Source organism: Callorhinus ursinus, unplaced genomic scaffold, assembly GCF_003265705.2.
Source record: "Callorhinus ursinus isolate GAN/ISIS: 27379988/994484 unplaced genomic scaffold, GSC_fseal_2.0 scaffold9, whole genome shotgun sequence".
Taxonomy (NCBI): domain Eukaryota; kingdom Metazoa; phylum Chordata; class Mammalia; order Carnivora; family Otariidae; genus Callorhinus; species Callorhinus ursinus.
The window spans coordinates 48,056,460-48,070,294 of NW_027397071.1; the positions used below are offsets into that span (position 1 = coordinate 48,056,460).

A 13,835-nucleotide genomic window follows, 5' to 3' on the forward strand; every position below is an offset into this window, starting at 1 on the left:
TACAAAATGGACCACACTGGTAGAAAATCTAAGAAACAACAGTGAAGCATTCTTTTATGAAGTGCTATATCACAAGTATTCAAGAATATGCTAGTGTTTGGAAAAATATTGACATCAACAGCACTGAGTTGAAAAGCAATTAAAAAAAAACCGATTCTGAATATGAAGAAGAATTCCTTAACCAATTTCTTTGATTTACACTTTCCTTATGAGAGCAATAAGATTTAAACAAAAATCTTTATTTAACTAATTCTAAAAGAGCTCTTCCAGTAGATATAAGATAAAAATTCTAAAGGATGAGAAAGCATTGTAAAATAGTTAAATAGGCAGAGCCTTTTCTTTCTTGGAGGTACAAAAATGATAGTGTATCTTAAAAAATCCATGATGTCTAGATTTACAGAACTACAACTACCTAGAAAGAGGATAATCAGGAGAAATCAGAGAGATAACTTCTAGTTTGGGGAAATCATAACAGATACCATAGAAGAGTAACGAGTTAATTGCCCCCTTAAAGAATGGGAAGGCATAGGAAGCATAGATTCCCACAGAACCTATGGTCAGTAAAAACAAAGATCGGCCAAAGAATATCAATAAAAGACAATAAGAACTCCTGTGTGTGAATTGATTTGCAAATTGGGAATCAAAAGACCAAGAAGCCATTTGCCCAGATGACTGCTTTTTATAGAAAGAACATTTTTTACATCCTGTTCATTCTGTGCAAAAACCTTCTCTCCCTCAAATCAAACCTGTGACTAGCACTGTTGCCCCAAGACACCCAGGTCACTAGAGAAATACCCAGCTACCTCCTGGGTAGGTCTAATATGATAAGTATGTCATAATTCTAAAAGATAACATTTAATAACATGACAGCAACTGCAATTATTGGGTGCTTATTATGTATGTGTCAGTATGTTTTCTCTCTCTGTTGATATAGTGTGTGTGTTTATCTATGTCTGTTTAAAATTTATTTTCTCTTTTAGCTCCTAAACACTGACCAGTTTGGTTCAGAAATTTTGTTGGTACATACAGAAATCTAATTGTTCGATTATCTCATGTTCATAGTTTCTCAATTTTCATAGGTTTAGACACCCAAATAACAGCTGCTGGATAAAGTAAAATGGGAAAATCTGATTCTCAGAAAAACTAAGTTGTCCTATGCCTTCACAAAACAAATATTTGGTAGCAGCTGTTCTTAAACATGAGTTCACACTTTTAAAGTCCATTATAATACCATTATAGAAGCTCCTGAGAATCTGTTTGTTTCAAATCTTTAGCTATTCTCCAGTACAAACAGATAAAACACGTATATGTTCCCATAAACCTTACAGAAACTATTGGCCCAGGAGTAAATCCTCTCTCTCTGCCCTCAACTTCTTCTCTTTCTCATTCACTATTTTACCCATATGTATACACATTTGAAAGTCTAAATTGTTTCCGGATTTTTTCCCACTAATTGGCAAAGACTTTTGAAATTAATATCACAGTGCCCCTTAAGAGATTCTCTAGTTAGGTCATTTTCTTTTGCTAGTACATAGTACTCCCGTGTGATTCAAATACACAACTCTCTTCCTCGAGATCATCCACCTGTTCCCCAGGCAGCGGCTCCCCACAGCTCTGTGCTCTCCTCAGCAAGTCTCCATGCTGTACCTGGAGCTCTCGCCCAGCTGAGCAGATCACTGAAAGACCGCACTGGCCAGCCAAAGACTCTCCAGCACTAACTGAGTGTGGACTGTATTCACTTTTGGGGAGACTTTATTTGGTAACATAAAATTGTGTAAGTGGGAAGAACCTAGCCTACTAATTTTATAGACTACGTGACTTGCAGACTTTTATTCAGTGAGAATCAATATCCACAAAAGTTTCTCATGGTCTACCTTAAACATATGTGTTCACAATCCTGAAAAAGATTCTAAACTCCCAAGTACGTGGCACTTAAATTTGACAGTAATTTTCACAACATATCCAGCATTGCCGTGTCTAATATTTCTTATAAATACTTACTAAAATTTACTTGAAAACATTATACTGCCATTAACCACATCTTTTTAAGCTTGGCCTGTTGGCAATGTAGAGTTAAGGGTCACATTGCTGGGGGGAATGTAAAACGATGAAAGCTACTTTGGGATGCAGTTTAGCAGATCTTTAAATGCTAAACACAGTGTTGCCATGTGACTCAGCAATTCTGCTCGTAGGTATATACCCAAAAAAGATAAAAACATACATTCACATAAAAACTTATACACAAATGTTAGTAGCAGCATTATTCATAATAGCCAAGAAGTGGAAACTTATCCAAATGTCCATCAACTGATGAATGAATAAACAAAAAGTAGTATACCCATATAATGAAATATTATTTGGCTATACAGAAAGAATGAAGTACAGATCCATCCTAAAGCATAGATGAACCCTGAAAACCTGCTAAATGGAAGAATTTGGTCACTAAAGGCCCCATGGTTTTATTTAAGTGAAATATCCAGAACAGGCAAATCCATAAACACAGAAAGTAGATCAGTGGTTTTGAGGCACAGGAGGAGGAGGATTGGGGAATGAATGCTAATGGGTACAGAGTTTCTTTGAGGAGTGATAAAAATGTTCTCAAATTAGATAGTGGTGATGGCAGCATAAATTTGCATGAATCTGTTAATGTACTAAAAACCAGTGAGTTGTATACCATAAAAAGTTGAATGTTGGAGTGCCTGGGTGGCTCAGTCAGTTAAGCAGCTGCCTCTGGCTCGGGTCATGATCCCAGGGTCCTGGGATTGAGCCCCACATCGGGCTTCCTGCTCCACGGGGAACCTGCTTCTCCCTCTCCCCCTGCCTGCCCCTCTGCCTACTTGTGCTCTCTCTCTATCTCTCTGTCAAATAAATAAATCAAATCTTAAAAAAAAAAAAGGTGAATGTTATGTGAATTACAATCCAATAAAGCTATTATTTTGAAAATACATTTAAATGTCAAGTATATTTCTATATGGTATCAACAAACAGACAATAAATTTTTCTAAAGATATTATTTAAAATAAGTTTTAAAACATGGGTGACTCATTCGGCTCAGATCATGATCCCAGGGTCCTGGGATCGAGCCCCGAATTGGGCTCCCTGCTCGGCGGGAAGCCTGCTTCTCCCTCTTCCTCTCCCCCTGCTTGTGTTCCTGCTCTCGCTGTCTCTCTCTCTGTCAAATAAATTAAAAAAAAAAATAAAGAATAAAAAAAAAAAAACCATTCAATTCCTGTGATAAATCTAACAAGAAGTTATCCAAGAACTCCTAAGGAAAATATTGAAACAACATTTACATTTCTTATATCAGAGAAGAACTAATATACTGGGAGATAGTCATGGATTCTAGGACCAAATATTTAAAAGATATCAATTTCCTTTTAATTGTTTATAGGGTCGGGGCGCCTGGGTGGCTCCGTCGGTTAAGTGTCTGCCTTCAGCTCACATCATGATCCCAGGGTCCTGGGATTGAGCCCCGCATTGGGCTCCCTGTTCAGCGGGAAGCCTGCTTCTCCCTCTCCCACTCCCCCTGCTGGTGTTCCCTCTCTCAGTCTCTCTCTGTCAGATAAATAAATAAAATCTTTAAAAAACATAAAATAATTGTTTATAGACTCAAAACAACCTCAACACAACCTCCATTAAATTCCTAACAAATTTTATAGAACTTGACACGCTGATTCAAAAACATGTATATGGAAAGGCAAAGGGCCAAGGAATGCTATTGCACTCCTGAAAAAATGGCACAAAGTGAGAGGACTTGCTACCACACTTACCAGATAGCAAAATTTAATTTAAATCTTCAGTAATTACAACAATGTGATATGGGCAAAAATACAGAGACCAAAAGCACAAATACAGGGCCCACAAACATACCTATGAATATATTAACTCTTGATATTTGAAATAATAAATATTTGTTGTTTTAAGCCACTAAATTTTGGGGTAATTTGTTATACAGTAATAGGTAACTAATAAATTGCTGCTCACCAGTATTCCCAGATTTATTTTCCTTTTAGCACCAAAGAAGATTAACCTTCCCCACCTCCTTGAAGTTAAGCATACCACATGACTTCTTTTGCTCCTAAAATGTGAGTGGCAACAATTCATGTCACTTCCAGATAAAGGTATTTAAAGTTAGCTCATGATTATCCATGCTTTTCTTGCCAGACCATACCAACTGGGAAAGGCCTGTGTTGCAGATTGTACAACTACAGAATGATGGACATACCCTGAATTTAGACCTCTGAGTTACTAAGGACAGTTGCCCTGGAACGTTGCTTTAATCCATAGGAAACTTTGCATGAATGAGAAATAAAACTTTATTATATATTAAGTCAATGAGATTTGGAGGTCATTTGTTACTACAGCGTAACTTACAGATACCAAGCTCAATCTCACTAGTAATTAAAGAAACAAAGAATAATGAGATAACAATACATACCCACCAGATGGACAAAAATTAAGTGTTTTGATAATATTAAGTTTTGGCAAAACCGTAGAGCAATGAAGGCAGGAATGTATTTTTCACCCATAGTGAAAAAATGTGGCATTATCTAACAAGGTTATTATCTGCAAGCCCTGTGATCTAGTAATTTGACTAATAGTTTTACACTCTTAAGAAACTCCTGCATCTGTGCACCATGACACTTGTAGAAGAATCATAGTTGGTTTATTTATGGTAGAGAAAGAAAAAAAAGAAGGAAAGGAAAGGGAGGGAAGAAGGGAAGAGACGGGAAGGGTAGAAGGAAGGAATGAAGGAAGGAAGAGAGAGAGAAAGGGAGGGAGGGGGACAAAAGTAGGCAGGAAGGAAAGAAGAAGAGAAGGAGGAAGGTAGGGAGGAATGGAAACAACCTGATTATTCATCATCAGAATCAGTAAACAATAAGATATTATATATGAATATAGTGAAATACATCCAGCAATGAAAATAAACAACAACCACCGTTAGCAACAACCTTCAATCAACAAAAAAATTATTGAGCATCTCTTACGTGCTAAGCCCTATTTCAGGTACTTGGGATACACCAGTGAGCAAAATAGAAAAAAAAAATCCATTCTCATAGAGTTTATATTCTAATAGAAATAGAGGGAAAAGCATAATAAATGAGAAGTCATATAGTATTTTAAAAGGTGATAAGTACTATGGGGAAAAGCAAAGGAAAGGGGAAAAAGTGTTTTGCAAGGACAGAGGATGTGTAATTTAAATGTGATAATCAGAGTAGGCTTTATTGAAAAGGAAGTATTTGAACATTTCAAGTGTATTCCAGGGAGACGTAACTGAAACACAAAAGTGGTCTCGATATATAGCCAAGGAATAGCAAGACCGGTGAGAAGACCAGTAGGCAATGAGCTCAGACAAGTAAAGGAGAGAGGAGAAAGATCCGGTAGAGTCTTGCAGGAGATCCTAAAACCTTAGGCCATATGAACTAGAAAGCCATTGGAGCTTTTGAAGCAGAAAGGTGACATGATTTGACAAATAGCAGTAAAAGCAGAGCTCTGATTGCAGTTTTGAGAATAGATTATAGAGGGCAAAGGATAAAGAAAGGGAGACCAGTTAGGAGGTCCTTGCAATAATTCATGTGGGATATGATGGCAGCTCAGACCACGATGGCAGCCATGGAGGTGATGAGAAGTAATTAGATTCTGGATTGATTCTGAAGGGAGAGCAAAGAGGATTTCCTGACACATTACATCTCAGGTATGAGGGCATGGGAGAAACTAAGATGTCTCCAAGGTTTGGGGTCAGAGCAAGTGAAAGGGTGGCTGGAAGTGAAGAAGACTGCAGATAGAGTAGACTTGGGCAAGACAAAGATTCTGTTTGGAGTAGGTAAAACTGGCGATGTCTACTGGATATCCAAATGGAAATGTTGAGTAGGCAGCTGATATAGAGGTGTCCCTGAGGTCAGGGAGGGAAGTCAAGGCTTGAGCTATATATATCATTTTCAAGGCATCAGTATACAACTGTAAAGATCAAAAAGAAAAGATAAGAAGATTGCAGGAAATCATCAAAGTGTAGAGAGAAAAGAGAGCCCCAAGGACTAAACCTTAAGGCATTTGAAGGGTAAAACCTCTCAGAGAAGCTCCTGATAGGCAAAGGAGACAGGAGTGGCCAGTGAAGAAGGAGGGAAACCAAGCGTGCGTGGTGTCCTGGAAGTCAATAAGGAAAGATTACACTGAGCAGACAGTGATACCCGTGACAATGCTACCAAAAGGTAAAGGAAGATCAACACTGACAACTATCAGATTTAGGAAAGGTAATGACATTGGTGACCAGGACAGGGGTAGTTTTGGCAGAGTACTGAAAACAAAAGATTCAAAGGAATGGATTTAAGAGATAATGTGGGGGCGCCTGGGTGGCTCAGTTGGGTAAGTGTCTGCCTTCAGCTCAGGTCCTGATCCCAAGGTCCTGGGATGGAGCCCCACGTCGGGCTCCCTGCTCAGCTGGGAGCCTGCTTCTCCATCTGCCCCTCCCCCTCACCCTGTTCACGCTCTCGCTCTCTCTCAAATAAATAAATAAAATCTTAAAAGCAAGAGGTTTCTAGATATTGGCATGTTCTCTTATTGGTGTGGTGAAAAATAGGGTATTCACCTTATACTTGTCTATTATAATCATTTGCTATTATTATTTCTCAGCCAGTGCATTTGTTTTATGTACCTCTTCTCTCTTTTTATGTCATACATATGCTCAAAGGGTTAAAAAAATTAAAGATTAATAAGATCATGTGCATAAAAAGACAAAAGATAATACCACTATTGCACCACAAAAAGTTTTAATAAAAAGTATGTGAGAAGGAATATTCCAAATTATAAGCAGACCAAATTTGAATTGATGCTCCAAAAGGTTACATGTACTAGGTCTGGCCAGTAGGTGAACATTTGTGACTTTCTGTTTTAATTAAAAGCGGAATTTGCAAATCACATAAAATCTTAAGAATTAGAGGAGACTATAAGCCCTTTTCTTCATTTTTAACTCCACAGGATATGTTTTTTTAGTATGTGTGCTTGGTTCTCAGTATGAAAAATGCAGTACAGTATCTGCCAAGACATTTTTTTTTCCTGGATATTTTAAGTTTTATTTCTACGGCCCCCACAGATATTGCACTTCACAAACAAAAACCATTTGATTATATAATAGTGATCTAAGTGTGAAGACATGACTGTTTTTTCTTGGTAAATTCATTACAAAAGAGGAGCAGAGCTTCAGCCAACCATGGTGATGCTCCCAAACCATGAATGAATCAGGGATAGACCTCGAGCAGTCAGATTCATCTACTGTTTTCCAATAAGCACCTAGAAGTCAGGGTATTTGAGTTCTCCTACTCTCTGTGCTTTCACCAACCAATTTAGTTAACTCCTTGAGCATGTTTCAAAGGAGATGATTACCTACTTCACCAGAGAATATGAGGCAAGACAAATGCCTGAATGAGTAAGGACACTTCCAGCCCAAAGCGGAAAAGGCCATGGAAATGAGGGAATGTGTTCACAAAAGAGTACTGTACTTGAAATCCACTCTACTCTCCCAAACTACACACACAGCACATGCTGGGTGGGAACACATTATTTTATTTTATATCAAAGCCACCAAGAAGAGCCAGAAACACTTCTAAAACCTATCCTCACTACTGATGACTATGTCTCAAATAATTTTAAATTTTAAGTAACAACAAAAGTCATTCTAACATCCTCTGTCTGCCAACAAGCCAACAGTTGTTTGTTGTTCGTTTTTAATCAAAACTAAGTAAAAGGTTCACTGACCCTTTGGGGCGCACACTTCTTGTACAACTTTTTGTGTGGGCCAATTCCTGATTTCTGGTTTATCTGTTAAGTTAACCTCTGCTATTTTCTGGGCTTCGTTCCAAGACAACTAAAATGCATTACTAAAATTGGCATCTCTGCTTTTGAGCTTAATTTCAGAGAGGCTTTGAAATGGTCTGAAGCCATTTTTTTAATATTCTGCCACAACTATGCTAAAAAGTAACACAGGTTGGTCAAGATCAGTAATTGATAGGAAAGGTACAATTTCTGTTTTCCTCTAAAACCATTTTTATTTCCTCCAAATATACAATACTGAAAAAGAGTAAGTGCTGTGCTAAAGCCACGTGTTTTTGCAGCAGTGTTGCCAAATATTGGCTGAAAGTTGAACATAATTCCTTAAGGCAGAGTAAGAGATGATTTAAATATTCACATATAAACTATACATTTCTGAACTCTCTTATAAGAGTTTTTCTCTTTAATTTCTGGTTGGAAAACCCTAAAGACACAAGTCATAAAGGCATACAAACAAAATGCCAAGATCAAAATAGATTTTTAAAGTTTCATGAAATCATGCAATGTTCACAACATGTTAAAGAGTTACAGAATTATACATTTTTAAGTTGGGAAACATCTTAAATATTATTAAAAGGCCCCCAGAATCCAACCCTCTAAGTCGACAAATGAGGAAAATGAGGCCCAGAGAGGTTAACCTAACCACAATGGTCTCGGATAATAAATGGCCAATCATGCCAAAATCCAGAAATTCTGACTCCAAATCCAGAGCTCTGAGAGCGCATTTCTTTCAATATACTTTAATACTTATGGAAATACATGTTAACAGAGGACACTCCAGGCAGGCCCTCAATAGAAGGAATTCTTACAGACTTAACCGAACCCCCTCATCTGTTCGCAAACACAAGTCCTAGAAATAGCACTGGCAACAACTAGTCTCTTAGGCGGTTTCACCATACCTGGGGTTTCCACTGATTGCTCAGTTAGGTCTATTTTTCTCACCTCTACGAACCCCCTTAGATAAGGGCTTTGGTTGGGTTTGGGTTCGTTATTTTGTTTTTCACATTTCTTTGGGGAGAAAGGGAGAGGGTTAAAAAGGAGAAGCTGGGATTTAAACCACCCCTGCAGCACAAGTTTGTTCTCTCGTCAGCCAAACAAACAAATGCTTCCCCGAGGCGCAGGGCTTACTGGTTTACGTCGCAGTCCCTTCAGTTTCCAAAGTAGGAAGGAGACCTGAAAAAGAAGTTGGCTGGGGGGCACGTCGTTTCGGGGGCACTCGGCAGGTGCGCGCCCGGGGGCGGCCGGCTGCCGTCAGACGTGCGCCCCGACCCTCCTCGCCCCGGGAGCCTCCCGATCCCCGGCCCGGGGAACCAAGAGTCCCCGCCGCCCCTCCCGCCACCCCCGAGCGCTGGCCCCTCCGGTGGCGCCGCCGAGTCGTCCCCAGACTCCCCGTCTCCCCCCGTGGCCCGCGGGCTCCGCGCCGACCGCGCGCGCCCCAGCGCCCCGCTCCTCCAGCTGCCGAGAGCGGGAAAGGTGGCAGTAGGGGGTGGAGGAGAGAGAAGCGGCTCCCACCTCGTTGCCCGGGTCCAACCCACGCGGAAGGCAGAGATGGCGGCCGCGGCGCCGGGACTCGGACACCTGCGTCGCTCGCGCTCGGCGGGCCGTGGGCTCTGCGGAGGGGCGGCTCCGAACTCCTCGCCCAAGGTGCCGGGCAACTCCCCAGAGAGCCGAGGGCAGCGGAGTGTGGGGAGGAGGGGCCGGGGAGGGGGGGAGCGCGTGGGGTGGGGAGAAGGGAGGGAAGAGCCCGTGGCCGCCCGCGCGCTCCCCGCGCCCTCGGCGACTGCTCCCGGGCGGCAGCAGAGGACCCCAGCGCCCAGGACGGCCGCGCAGGTGACCGGGGCGGCCGCGGGGAACGCCGCTGCGCGTGGCTGCGGCCCTGGCGGGAGAAGCGAAGAGCTGGCGAAGGAGGACGGACCCCTGGCTTGCGGGGAGGCCGAGAGCCCAAGCGATCCCAGCAGGAAGGCGGCGCCGCTGCTTCATGCAGCTGTCAGCTACAGCGCGCCCACCCCGCCAGTGGTTCTCAGACTCTGAGCTAGGCACTGGGGTTCCCTCTGTTCCTCCCACTCCCAGACTTCCGGGCCTCTGCTCCATCACGCGCGCAAAATGCTACTTTAAAGATCACAATAATTGAGAGGAGTGGAAAAGGAAAGCAAATTGGCAAAGACTAGAGGTAGTGAGGTAGTGAGTTTCCTGTCACCAAGGATGTTTCAGCCAAGCATGTTGGTCGGGTTTGTCAGGAAGCCTGAAGAGGGCATCTGTGCGGGGTCGGACTAAATGACCACTTACTGCTCTTTCGGTCCTGAAATTCAGCGGCGTTTGACAAAGCAAACAAACAAAAAACCAAAATCTGTCCTTGAACAGATTCCAACCCCTAATAGACATTTTCTTACTCTCCACTCAAAATGTTCCCTCACTAATCTGTTTATTAATAAACTATTATTGAGGACCTACTGTGCATCAGGCAGCATGCTAGGTACAATTCTTATGTTCCTTGAACTCGGAGTTAGGACAAGCATGTATTCGTAGAATAACCAATTATGATGGGTGATATGGAGGAATCCAACAGGAAAAAGAAAGAATAAAGGGGAGTGGACATACTCTAGATTGGGGGGATGGTTACTTTTCAAAGGTCTCTAGAAGTGAACTTACCTAACGCCCTCGTAGGAAGATGCATCAGAGGCAAAGAGAGAAAGTAGCCCAGAGATGGGTAGGGCCGGAAGCAATGTGTCTTGGCTCCCTGGCCCAACCACTTTGTCCACTTGTGGAGCTTTGCAAATGGAACTTTTCACCCATAGGAATATCCTCTCAGAACCAATGGTACTTTTACAAAGAGCATTTAGATCTCCAGACTACTTGTTGAGGCCACTCATTCAGAAATTTCATATTTGTGCATTGAATGGACTTTCGGGGGCATCTGTGGCTAGAAGCACTAACCTTTGGGTTTCATCAAAGCTCAAAAAAACAGACAAATGTCTCCTTTGGATAGAGACAAGAATTGGAGTAAAGATACTGACTTTCCCAAATTATTATAAAACAGCACGACAGAATCCTTAATTAGACAATCTGTATGAACTAACTTATTTGTTTCCTAGGACTACCTTAACAAATGACCAGACTTAATGCTTAAAACAAAAGAAATTTATTCTGTCCCTGTTCTGAAGGCTAGAAGTCCAAAATCAAGTGTCATCAGGCCGGCACTCCTTCCCGAAGGTCTATGAGGGAACCCTCCCTTGCCTGTCCAGCTTCTGGTGGCTCCAGGAATTCGTTGGCTTGTGGGCTGCATCACTCCAGTCTCTGCCTGCATCTTCCTGTGGCCTTCTCCTCCATGTGGTCTTCCTCTCTTCTGTCTCCTACAAGGACACTTGTCATCAGATTTAGGGACCATCCAAATAATCTAGGATGATCTCAGTTCGAGATTCTTACTTAGTTACATCTGCAAAGACCCTTTTTCCAAATAAGCTCACATTCACGGGCTCTGGGATTTAGAGGGTGGACCTATTTTTAGGGGGAAGCCACCATCTGACCCACTAAAGCTAGTAAACCAATAGGAACCAAAATCATTATCTACTGTGGTATAAGGGTATCGTTTCAGCACCATTATACAAAACTATATTGATACTAAGTATAAGTTATCATTTCATTGTGAGCTACTAAAAATAGGTATCATTAAACCTGAGCATTATGAGGAATAACTGCCATAAGGAAAAGAAGTGCAGGGCCCCGAGCCTGAAGTTCATGTTTGTGTCACAAGTGATACTTGAAGGCCAGCCATGGATCCTCAGCAGCTGCCATTGTTAAATTAATACAGAAATACAGCCTACATCCATGGGTATGTAGGGGATACATCCCATACATAATGGGATCCAACACATAGGAGTCAGGGGCTCCTATGGAGCTTTCATTCTAGGTTAGGGAACAGCTTTGAATCTCACTCTCTCTGCACAGTGCCTGCTGCATATCTGAAGCCTGATAAAGAGCTGTTAAATGAATAGATGGGTATAAATAAATCACTACCAATCAGCTAGGCAATTATTACCACATTGAAAAACATCTCTATAAGAAGATAGGATTTACCAGAGCAAAACAGATGAACACGCTGACTCATTCAGTATTTTCTTGAGTGAAGGAAAAATCTGATGACAAAGGAAAATTTTGATTTGACAAAGAAAATGAGATATCTAACTTTTTCTCCTTTTTTTAATCAATAATATGCCTATTTACACAGATACAGATCTTGCTGAGAACAATCAATCATGATTGAAGTTCTAGTTACTTGAAGTGAATAAAATATTTTGTCCAAGTATTTGATTGATACCTTCAAAAACATAAACATTATTCAACTGGTAATTACATGATACTGATGCATCAATTCTTGAAACTCTTGCAACGATTTCAATGACTCCACTTTCTCCTGGTTCATCTCTTCCCTCTTTGACTTTCCTTCTTACTTTTCCACTCTTAACAATTTTAGACAATCAACCAATATGTTAATAACTACCAAATTGATTCTCATTCTTGGGTTTACTTGAGTCATAGGCCTATCCCCGAACCAGTCATGGCGGCCAATGAGTTGGAATGTGACGACTGTCCAGGGATGAGTCACCCGTGTGCTCCTGGAAAACTAGGGTTGGGAGGGGAGTTGATCTAACCGGAAGCAAATGACGTAAGTGGGGGAGCGGTATCCCAAAATAAATTAGGGTGCTCTTATAAAGAGAAAGTGGGCAAAAAAGCATAGATATCCACTGCAATAGACACTCGAAAAGGTTTGTGGTTAACTGCCTGTAGTTTTAATTAAAACATCACTTCACCCTTTCTATGGTGGTCTAAATGTTTTCCATAAAGTTTTTTTAAATGAATTGATAATTGTAACTATTGATTACATATCTAATTACCACACAAATCTTTAAAATTTGCTTTTATAAAAGACTGTGAAAAATGTTTTTATATGCCTCTAAAGCCATCTAAAGCAAGCACACGGACTCTGGGACCTGATTGCCTTAGTTGTTTTTTTAACGCACATTAATTATGAGAATAGGTTCTCTACCCGCTTTCTGCCTCAGTTTCCTTTTTTGCAAAATGGAGTAGATGATAATTGCCCCTCTGAAATGCCATGCAATGTAATGAGATAATAACTATGCCTTCATAATAGGGCTTGTTACCTAGAACTCTATTATGTTTATTATTCATCTCAGTTAGCTTTCACAGCATCCCTAGAAACTATTTTGGGGAGTTATACTCTGATCATTTACTTTTCTCTTAATAAATAATCAGTATCGATTATGTATCAGGTACAATTACCAAGATAAACAGCATGGGTCCTTTATACCCTGGAGGAGTCATGTGAGGATTCCCATAGTACAACCAGGTTGGTGTAGGGCACTCCATGCAGGGGAACAGAGGATGGAAGGGAAGGCACAGAGGAGAGAAGGCATAGTAGCTTTGGGGACTGCCAATAGCGGGGCCCTGCGTATGTTCAGGTAAGTGTACCTGGAAAAGTACATAGCAGTCTAATAGGAAGAACTCTGAAGGTCATGTGGATTTTGAAGTTCATTAGGACTTTCACCTCTATGCATGAAGATATGTTGAAAACTTTTAGACTCAAGAATTGTTTTCAGGGGTGCCTGGGTGGCTCAGTCGTTAAGCATCTGCCTTGGGCTCAGGTCATGGTCCCAGCCATGCGGATCGAGCCCCGCATCAGGCTCCCTGCTCCGCGGGAAGCCTGCTTCTCCCTCTCCCACTCCCCCTGCTTGTGTTCCCTCTCTCGCTGTGTCTCTCTCTGTCAAATAAATAAATAAAATCTTAAAAAACAAAACAAAACAAAAAGAATTGTTTTCAAATTTGTAGGAAGGAAAGCACATCCTGGGTGTGTGAAGAGATAAATGTAGAGCCAGGAATAACGGTTAAGAAAGTAGGCAAATGGGGCACCTGGGTGGCTCAGTCGTTAAGCATCTGCCTTGGGCTCGGGTCATGGTCCCAGGGTCCTGGGATGGAGCCCCGCGTCGGGCTCCCTA

The 13,835-nt window shown here is 41.4% G+C and overlaps 2 protein-coding genes across 3 annotated transcripts in view; both read right to left on the reverse strand.

The window, feature by feature from the left end:
• Positions 1-9,779, reverse strand: part of LEPR (leptin receptor) — an 84,022-nt gene extending 74,243 nt beyond the window's left edge. Inside the window, exons 1-2 of one of the 2 annotated variants that reach the window (XM_073896602.1) lie at positions 9,337-9,779; positions 8,953-8,997 (exon numbers count right to left, since the gene is read on the reverse strand). The gene's annotated coding sequence lies outside the window, so the exon portion shown is untranslated. The remainder of the gene's footprint in view (positions 1-8,952; positions 8,998-9,336) is intronic. The other variant, XM_025871781.2, reaches the window with a different exon arrangement.
• Positions 9,780-10,991: 1,212 nt separating this feature from the next.
• The window catches only part of LEPROT (leptin receptor overlapping transcript), an 87,242-nt gene continuing 84,398 nt past the window's right edge, over positions 10,992-13,835 (reverse strand). The window contains exon 5 of the mRNA XM_025871779.2: positions 10,992-11,174. Within this exon, the coding sequence (XP_025727564.2) occupies positions 11,037-11,174 (138 nt within the window). The 3' untranslated portion in view covers positions 10,992-11,036. The remainder of the gene's footprint in view (positions 11,175-13,835) is intronic.